Source organism: Eurytemora carolleeae, unplaced genomic scaffold (genome assembly GCF_000591075.1).
Source record: "Eurytemora carolleeae unplaced genomic scaffold, Eaff_2.0 scaffold406, whole genome shotgun sequence".
Lineage (NCBI taxonomy): Eukaryota > Metazoa > Arthropoda > Copepoda > Calanoida > Temoridae > Eurytemora > Eurytemora carolleeae.
Window position 1 is genome coordinate 146,597 of NW_019396308.1, and position 10,183 is coordinate 156,779.

Sequence of the window (10,183 nt, forward strand, 5' to 3'; positions counted from 1 at the left end):
ATTATCTATATATATAAAGTTGTCACATCTGTTTGTCTGTTTGTCCGATCATAACTCAGGAATCCCTTGACCGATATGCCTCAATTTTTTACTGGGGAACTCGGGAGACCCGCAGGATGTTCTTAGCTTTGTTTTGAGGTTCTATGTTGAGTGGGTCGACTTTTATCGGGAAAATATATCTAAAATCGTTATTTACGACAAGAGCACGTCAACCTCAACTAAACCTTTTAGTGGGTTCTGCAGTAATTTGCAGTACACTGACCGAAGATATGATAGCATTTAGTGGACATTGGTGCGTAAACGGTGGGACCAACCAAGGTTATAATGCAAGGAAAGTTATTTCAGAGGTGTACGCATCTTTTGTACTGCAGTGTACTGTCTCTGGGTAGTAAGATAAACACATGACGGATGTCTAAGCCTGACATGGGATCCAATTTTCACATAAAAAAATCAATGAACTATTTTGGTCATAGGAAACTATTATGTGAATTATCAAAATTATCAAAATTCAATGCTTTTATCCTTCACGGATACTAAACAAACACTGATGCATCTATTCTTGTTAACAAATTCCGCCCAGAGAGAATTGGTTTCAATATGTGCGCAGAGTATACGCAAATGCCATTAACTTTCCTTGCATTATAACCTTGGGACCAACTATAACTACCCTGGTCCCCAAGCTAGTTTAAAATAAAATAATAGTAAAAATTTTAGTAATTAAAAAGAGACATAAAATCTCATCACAACCTCTGATTTGCTAATCTTTTGAAACTGATGTTGTAGACCTTTGATGTTTCAAATTATGAATTATTTCAAATCAAATATTCAACGTTTCAAATTTCAAATTTTATATCACTAGGTTGCTATAAGATGGATAGGAAAATTAGAGTTTGTAGCGAGTGTTCAGTTCCTTTGAGCTTAATCAATAACTGGACCTTTAGGCAAAATTTTTTTAGTGATGTAATGTAATGAAACTTCAGAGCTACGACTGTACGAAATGTATTTTTTTTTTTTATTCCTGTCACCCTATGTTTTTTATTCCTGTCACCCTATGTTTTTTTAAGTCCAATTTAAACCTTAATATTAACAGTTTTAGGTGAAATGCGTTAAAGTCTCATCCTGTGTGGTTAACCCTGAATATGTGTGTCTGTATATTTGTGTGTCTGTGTATTTAAAATATATGGGTCTAGCACCTCTCTCTGAGTCAGGAACGCGCATAACATTTTATCCCAAACCTTGATCTAACGCGCGTTGGGCCGTTCGGGCTAAAACGCGCACCCTGGCCTAAAATGCATAGAGCACATTGCAGGAACCCAAATAAACCTTAAAATAAAAGTGCAAACAAAGAATTGTCTGAATCCGATTAAATGCATTCAAAACAGATTTAAATTAGATATTGATCTTAAATATGATTTTTTACCAAAGTATTCAGTTGACCGTGCAGTTGTGACATTTGCCTTGAATTTATGACTTAGCTGATTCTAATCCCATCTACATCTACATCTACATCTACATCTACATCTACATCTACATCTACATCTTCATCTACATCTACATCTATATCTACATCTACATCTTTATTCAATTGTTGTAGATTAACTTTGCGTTACTAATTCTAAGTGATCCGATGGCTCAATGAAGATTTAAAAAGACAACATACCATTAAAAGTGCAGGCTTTAAATTTATTTGCTTTTTTTGTGAATTTGTCATAATTTTTGATTTTAGAATCGTTCAGAAAATATTTTTTAAATTGGGAATTTTTAATCTTTGAGATTTTTGTGACTTTATCATCTACCCAGCCATTTAAAAAACTTAAAACTATATTTTAAAATTAAATTTTTTTGTCATGACTCATCGAGAGTTTTTCTCATATTATTTCAAAATCGTTTCTTGTTAGACTTGATATTTTATTTTATTAAATTTTCTTTATAAATGCTTTCTTGAGTCAATCGTTCAGAGCTTTAAAGAAGACCAACAAAGGAATTGAGTTTTTGCTACAAACTCTGATTTTCTAATCCCTATATCATAGCAACTAAAAGTCGTAAACCTTAGATATTTCAAACTAAGAGTTCTATTAGATCAAATAACCTAATTTTGAAATATCAACGGTCTACAGTATCAGGTTGTACAGTTATAAGGATTGTAAAATATCAACTCGTGGCGCAAAGACTCAAGATATAAAAAATATTTCAAGGAATTCGAGGATTTTTTCTTGATTTACTGTCCAGCATTAAACCTAACTGTGTGTATACTGTATAGTCCTGTAGCAACTAATTTAATTACAAAATTAAACAAACACGGTCGCAATTAAAGTTAACGGGGCGTGTGAGGGGGGTTTGAGGGAAGGTATAAACTAATCAATCTTAGAGCCTGGGTTGCCCCAAACCTCATTTATTATAAAACTACGTTTTCAAGTTCTAACAGAGGACAAAGGAGGGAGGCAGGAGTAGGATGAGAGGAAGGGGGGTATGTTGCACATGCACACATATTCATCCATTTTTTTTCTTAAATGTTTCAAAGTTGTTTCAAAGTTTTTCTTCCAAAATACAAAATGTTGATTCTGTGGATCGAAGGTATTGGCCAAACCATTTTCAAACGACTGTTTTTTTCGTATTACTACCCGTAAGATTGAAATATCATTTGCTTTCAATCATTATCATAAACAGAGTCAATGTTTTCCAAAATTTAATAAAGTAACCTAAAAATAGTATCGAATAGGATAAAATAAATAATCAAATAGGATCAAAAAGGATAGAATAGGACAAAGCATAATTAAATAGGATCTATTGGATCAAATATAATTAAGATCAAATAGAATCAAATAGGATACAAATAGGATCAACTAGGATCAATAGGACCGAATATGATCAAATATGATCAAATAAAATCAAAAAGGATCAACTAGGATAAAAAAAATATCAAAAAGGATCGAAAAGGAACAAATAGAATAAAAAAGATTAAAGCGGATCAAATCGGATCAAAAAGGATCAAATAGGGTCGAATAGCATCAAATAGCATCAGATAGGATCAAATAGGATCAAATAGGATCAAATAGGATCAAATAGCATCAAATAGCATCAAATAGCATCAAATAGCTTCAGATAGGATCAAATAGCATCGGATAAGACAAAATAGGATCAAATAGGATCAAATAGGATTGAATAGCATAAGATAGGATCAAATAGCATTAGATAAGATCAAATAGCGTTAGATAAGATCAAATAGGAACAAAAAGGATTAAATATGATCAAATAGCATCAAATAGCATCAGATAGGATTAAATAGCATCAGATAGGATCAAATAGGATCAGAAAGGTTCAAATAGGATCCAAAAGGTCGCCTAACACTTGGTTGAAAGCAAATTCGAAAGGTTTTGGGGTAATGGGAATAAACTTAAAGCTTTAAAGGTCCTTTTAAAACCTCAAGCAATAATTTAATTTTTTTGCAGACGCTCAATTGATTGTATTACTGTTTTGTACGACCCATTTTTAAATAGCTGTTGATCCAAACTGAACCCATTAACAAACGGTTGAATTTGTGGTTTTTCAACATATCTGGAAACTAAATGTCATATCATCACATGGAGCATGGCAAATATCATAGGACAAAAATGGACTAAATCATAAGGATAATTGTCAAAAAAACTGACAAATAATACATACAAATTTAATTTTTTTCTTCCGAATGCCAAAGGGTCAAGGAGAGGATGTCTTTGAGGATGAAATGATAGAACCATATCTGGAGATTTGTATTGTAAGCGCATAACTGTTTATTCTTCTATCTTTTCCATCCCAACTTATCTTTAAACATCTCTTTATTAATTTTATGTTCTACACCTTCACGGCAACCTTCTCTTCAAATCCTTTAAACTCCCCCTTTTCTTTTACAACCTTGAAATCCACCAAAAAAAAATATTTTGTCGTAAACATAAACATTTTTAAGGAAACAAAGGCCATTTTTTATTGTAATTGTACGGGCAACGCCGAGTACTTCAGCTTGTTTTCTATATTGAAGGGCTAACTAATCCCCCTTTTCTTTTACAACCTTGAAATCCACCAAAAAAAAATATTTTTTGTAAAAATTTTAAAAAAAGACCCCCCCCCCCCCCCGCTACTACCATTAATCTTTAATTGTTCTTTTGCAAGATTTATATCCCCTTATCTCACATCAACTTTAAACTTATTCTAAATTTTACAAAACAATTCACGTCTGCGTAACAATGTCTTTTTTATTGACTGTTTTATGGAGTTTTTCACAGAGTTTATTTTATTGACAAATAAAATAAAATACAAAAGAGTCGAACATAAATTTCTTTTTATTTGTGAATTAGTCTATACCTTCTTAATTAGTCTAAAGGAACGTAACCTAAATAAAATGGCCGAAGTGTTATGGTATCTTGGAAATTTATGGCAATCAATACAGAACAGTTGGTTTTCAATCCCATTTCATCCATTAAACATATTTAGAAAGTGTCAGATTGCTATGAAAAGTTGTATCTAATAAAGCATTTGTTTTTAACTTTTTGGCAAAATTCTCATCGATTTTTGCACGAGAGTTTGCAACCTTTGTAATCTTGATTTCGTCCGGACATGTTTAATGTTAGTTAGTTAAGCGTTGGGTAGTAATATCGCGAAGAATGAAAACATCTCGAAAATTATATTTCTAAATGTTTTATTCAAGAAGGAATAATTTTCGAAATTAGGAACTTAAATAGCCGTTTTGACGTTTATTGGATACAAACAAACAGACAGACAAACAAACAAACAGACAGACAAGCCAAATTTATATATAGATTAATCTGTTCTTAATCCTGCTATATATTTGCAGCCTGAACATTTAATATTTTAAACATAGAGTATTTCATCTAACATAAATCATAATTTAAAATATAAAAGGTCTACGACATCGGGTTGAAGAAATAAAGGGATTAAAAACCAGAGTTTGTGCCAAAAACTCAGTTCTTTTTGAACCTGGAATGGGTGCTATACAGGGTGTCCCACGTAACATGACAGTTGGTGAATAGTTTAATGTCTTCTTCCATAATTTTGTTAAGATGTTTGATACCAAAGAGAATAATAGAAGTATTATATGGAAGCCATATTATAATAAAATTGTTTTAAAGTGAAAAATATTTGAGATAAACATTTTTTTGAATGAAAAACAAACTGCGAAAAGTCTTTTAATATCTAATGCAGTATATGGAAAAAACATTGAAAACTATTCCCCAACAGTCCTGTTTCGTGGGACACCCTGTCGGTAAGAGTGAGTCTTCTTCAGCTTGGTATAAAAGATGTTGCGTAAACCCCCGGTAAAGGGTGAATCTATTTACAGCTTCTGACCATCCAATAAATCCTTAGTTTAATGCTAAATAGATAGTTTAAGTGGTCATCCATGGTACATATATATATATATATATATATATATTTATATATGTATATATTTCAGTTTTTAAACTTCACATTTTTATTAAAAAGAGTTATACTATGTAGATATATACGAGAATAATAAAAGGAATCAAACTGAAGATGTCAGAGGAAGATAGAAAATAGATAAATTCTATAAAAATAAAAACTGCTGAGAACTGGTATAAGGGGAATACAAATTTAAATAAATTAAAGAAAACGCATAAAGTAGGAATTAAAAAGGTTTGCAAAAGGAAGAGAAAGGAAGAGAAAGGAAGGGAAAGGAAGAGAAAGGAAGAGAAAGGAAGAGAAAGGAAGAGAAAGGAAGAGAAAGGAAGAGAAAGGAAGAGAAAGGAAGAGAAAGGAAGATAAAGGAAGAGAACAGAAGAAAAAGGAAGATGAATGGGGATGAATAAAATTGGATTAAAAGAAAGAGGATGAAGAAAGATGGAATAAAGATGAAGATGGATGAATAAAGATGGAATGAGATTATGGATTTGTTTATAAATGCTGAAGGACACTGGTCACTACATAATTTAGAGTCCACCTGTCCTAGTACTCTAGCCAGGACCCTGAAACCAGGATAGTTTAAGATCAGATGAAACTTGAAAAAGCATTGTCTGGGAACCGTGTGCAGTTTTGCAGCATTCCTACAACCCAGAATCTTCCCATTCTCTTGTATCACGCACGGCAGGGTCTGGCGCTAACATCATTGGCCCCTGGCGCCAACATACTGGCTTCTGGCGCCAACAGCCCCCGTGCTGGGACGGTCATGTTAGCGCCAGGAAATGGGCAACACTTTTAGCTTTAGGTCGGAAATGTGACGTCAGAATGGGTAAAGGTATAAGAGGACTATTTTTAATAGATTCAGCACATTGAAGCATTTACCTTCATATCATACACTGTATACAACATGAGAACTGTAAGTATTCTTTACATTTTCAACAATTTAAAGGGACTGTAGGCTAAATTTCAAGTGACTCTTGTTTAGAAAATGGCTTGTTCAAAAAAAGATATCCATGTTTTTCTCGTTCTATCTTTTATCTGCAACCATGGTTTATTCATTAAGGCGAAAATAGAAACATTTGGATATAGAAAAATCTTCCACATAATTGATAAGATAAATGTTTAAATGGTAATATAACTCCTCTTTTAATGAAAGGTAACTTGAAATAAGAACGACACGGTCCCTTTTCATGATATTTACAACTTTTTTAAAACGATATAACGTTACGCTTGAAAGTGTGTCAAATATAAAAGTGCCCAGTGAACGGTGAGCAACCAGAAACAATTTGTCTACGGTTGAATAAAATTGTCCACAATTAGTAAATTAATCAAGATAATCCATTCTAATCAGAAATAGGATTTTAGAGATAACATATATACATGACAAGGTTGGCAGCTTTTATAATCAAATATATGGTGGAATATAGGAGTAATGAAGAAAGGGAAAAGGGGTCAGGAAAGGGGGAGGTTGGTTATAGAAGGAAAGAAGGTAGGGGAGGGGAAGTGAAAAAAGAAGGCAAGAACTTCCTGGAAGTGATGAAAGGGGAAATGATAAGAGAAGATAGATTAAAAAGTAGGTAAAGGTAAAAAGCAATATAAAAATGACTTAAAAAGGAAGAAAGAAGAAGGACATGTAAGAGGAGGGGGTTGGGAGAACATTTTTAAGGAAACAAAGGCCATTTTTTATTGTAATTGTACGGGCAACGCCGAGTACTTCAGCTTGTTTTCTATATTGAAGGGCTAACTAATACTTCTCTTCTATCAACCCTTGGAAGGGTTAGATTATTTCGGATTCTTGGGCAACATCTTCTTTCTTTATATTTGAACAGCAGGTGTACTTTGTAAATATGGGTCACACAATCCTATAGATAAGATCAATGCGTCCTAGACTGTTAAATCTCCAATCCTTACTTCCCAGATCCATGAATTCTCATCTCCTTATTTTCTAGTCCAGTTCTGAGCTGGCCTGTATTATATATGTGTTGCAACTGGACAAAGGAATCTTGAAGTTTATGTTATGTTTAAAGATTCCAACTTTCAAGGTCTTCTTTTTAACATTTGCAAGGAACAAGAATAAATCTTAGTTAACAGGGGGGNTAAGAGAAGGAGTAGGAGTAGGAGTAGGAGTAGGAGTAGGATAAAACTCAATATGGAAAGGACTAGAATGTAGCAGGACATGGAGGAATATAAACAGAGGACAAATATAACTAGGAGGAACAGGACAATAGAGGAAATAGGACTAAAGTAAACAGGATTAGGAAGAATAGAGTATGAGGAACAGGACTATATCGAACAGGACTATAGTGAACAGGACTATAGTGAACAGGACTAAAGTGAACAGGAAAAGGGAGAACAGGGATATGAGGAAAAGGAAAAGCGGGAAAAGTATGAAAGAAAATGTACTGTCAGGGGAAAACATTTAAGGAATAGGGCGTATTTTAAAAGCCTTGGATTATCATGTACGTTCAAAAGAGGTGAAAAATTAGTAATCCCCTCCCAGTCCCCCAGCGTGATTGATTGATTGAGCTAGTCTAGTAAATGTAAGAAGAATTCCTATGATTGATTAATGGTCAGCAGAGTCAGAAACGCGGTATTCGGCGCGCAGGAGTGTCTGCCTAGACCACGTGGGAAGATTTTGTTTTAAATTTTATAATTCTTTTTTTTTTACAGACAAACAGACAGATAAGCCAAATTTATAGATAGATATAAAGTTGTTATCTCTGTTTTTTTTTGTTTTTGGATATCCGATCATAACTCATGAACACTCTGAACTGATTTGCCTCATGTTCTTAGCTTGATTGTGAGAAGATGAGTGAGTCTACTTTAACAGGAAAAAATAGCTAAAATCGTTATTTACGACCAAGCGTGGGAAAACGGCGGGAGTATTAATGAGTAACCTGGAAAACGCTGGGTTCGCATTCTAGTATATAATAAACTTCCAACATATTAGTTTTCAAAGTACAACTCTGAATCCAATTTCATAAAGGTGACATATTTAGCATAGTTGTTATTGCAATACGATATTTGCAAAACCTAATCAAATTAAATCAAATTTGCAAACCTAATCAAATTAAATCAAATTTGCAAATATCTTTGATTTTGTCATTTCCCTCCTTTAAAGGGTCTATGTAAGCATTTTTGACAAGATTAAGGTTTTAAGGGTACCATTGTAAATTGGACATTGCTATCTTTGCATTGAGGGTCGTTTAAAAAAACGCTTACAGTCCCTTTAAATATTTCCAACTTGTTCCAGGCCGATTATGGAGGACTTGACTCTGCTGCGTCCCAGGTTGTTGACACAAGGATCATTGCTGAACCCGTTGCTCCCATTGCCATCGTTCGAAGCAGCTTTGATGGACCTCTCCCCGCCTTCAGGTATAAATAAAATGATTTTTTACATCTAATGGAACAGCAAATCTTCTAAAATATTGTTAAGGTATTAGTTAAATTTATACGGACCATATTTTCCATGTATCTTCATTGGTTCTAGTCATTTGTATTTTTACCTCATTCTTTATATTTTTACTTCTATTCTCTTATTTCTTTCTGTTTTACCATTTATCAATTTCAAAGACTTGTTTCTAGAAAGGATTTGATCCTTTTCCACAAACTCAAATTTCCTCATCCCTATATCTGTTTAATCTGAGCTGAAAACTTTAGAATGGGATATCCTTAATCCCGTTCTGTTAATTAATCTAGAGATAAATAACAAGAGGAGAGCAAGCATTATTTAATCTGAAGATTAAGAAAAAGAGTGGATCAAGCATTAATCCCGATATCCACCATTCAAAGTTCCCAGCTCTGACTTCTTAAACCTTTTATATTTCCAACTTAGATCATTTGATTTAGAATAATTCATAAGTTCTATTTACGTTCTGCGATATTGGGATTAGAAAATCAGAGTTTGTCACAAGGACTCAATTTCGTTTTCCTATTTGTATTTAACATTACATTTTTGCAGATACTCCTACGAGACTGAGAATGAGATCCAGCAATCTGCCGAAGGAGAGATGAAGGTGATTGACGACAGCGAGGTGATGGTGATGCGTGGCTCCTACTCCTATGTTGGCCCTGACGGTCAGACCTACCAGGTTGATTGGTATGCTGATGAGACAGGATTCCATCCTACTGCTGCTCACCTACCCAAGTCTGTTGAACCTGATCATCCTGAGGTAGCTGCTGCTGTTCGTGCTCAGCTAGAATTTGCTGCTCAAGAAGATGCTGCTGCTGCTGCTTCTAATATTGTTGAGGATCGACTGGCCGGCTACGGGAGCTTCTAAGTGATGCTGAAAAAATTATCCCTGCCCTGATTTCAGTTCAGAGCATTGTTTGTGATTATTTACCAGTATTTATGCTAATTTATTGATTGATAAAATAAATTAAAATTGTAAAAGATTTGTATTTATTAAAAGCCTAATGTTTAAATTTTCTGAGATCCCGAGCACTACTTTAGTAAATACTAGCTGAAGTGCCCGGCGTTTCCCGTAAAGTTAAAAAAATTCGACCTTCGAAAAACAAATCTATTTTTGAAAAAGATTGATTTAAAAAATTTGAATTTATTCAGCCCATGTTACTTACCCCCAGGGTACTCAAGAGTTCCCTAAAAAATGTCAGCCAATTCGGTCTAGCCGCTTTGCCCAGCTATATAAAAGAGTTTTATTATATAGATTATGGTTGATTTAAAATCACGAAACCTCTCTTTGTATATTTTAAAAATCAAGTATTTAAATTATAGACGGTGTTCAGAATAGAAACTCATGACGAGAAGCATGAG

The 10,183-nt window shown here is 33.7% G+C and overlaps 1 protein-coding gene across 1 annotated transcript; it reads left to right on the plus strand.

The window, feature by feature from the left end:
• Nucleotides 1-7,679: 7,679 nt before the first annotated feature.
• On the plus strand, nucleotides 7,680-9,802 carry LOC111700652 (endocuticle structural glycoprotein ABD-4). Its single transcript, XM_023471631.1, has 3 exons — nucleotides 7,680-7,794; nucleotides 8,634-8,784; nucleotides 9,371-9,802. Exons 1-3 carry the CDS (start codon nucleotides 7,680-7,682, stop codon nucleotides 9,687-9,689), a joined length of 585 nt encoding a protein of 194 aa, XP_023327399.1. The 3' UTR covers nucleotides 9,690-9,802.
• The last annotated feature ends 381 nt before the right edge of the window (nucleotides 9,803-10,183 follow it).

What these genes read in the sequence shown, in the direction of transcription:
- LOC111700652 (XM_023471631.1), top strand. Translation starts at nt 7,680, where the DNA reads ATGAGGAACAGGACTATATCGAACAGGACTATAGTGAACAGGACTATA. An exon ending in GAAAAGGAAAAGCGGGAAAA is followed by an intron (nt 7,795 to 8,633) that starts GTATGAAAGAAA and finishes AAACGCTTACAG; the next exon opens with TCCCTTTAAATATTTCCAAC. An exon ending in GGACCTCTCCCCGCCTTCAG is followed by an intron (nt 8,785 to 9,370) that starts GTATAAATAAAA and finishes ACATTTTTGCAG; the next exon opens with ATACTCCTACGAGACTGAGA.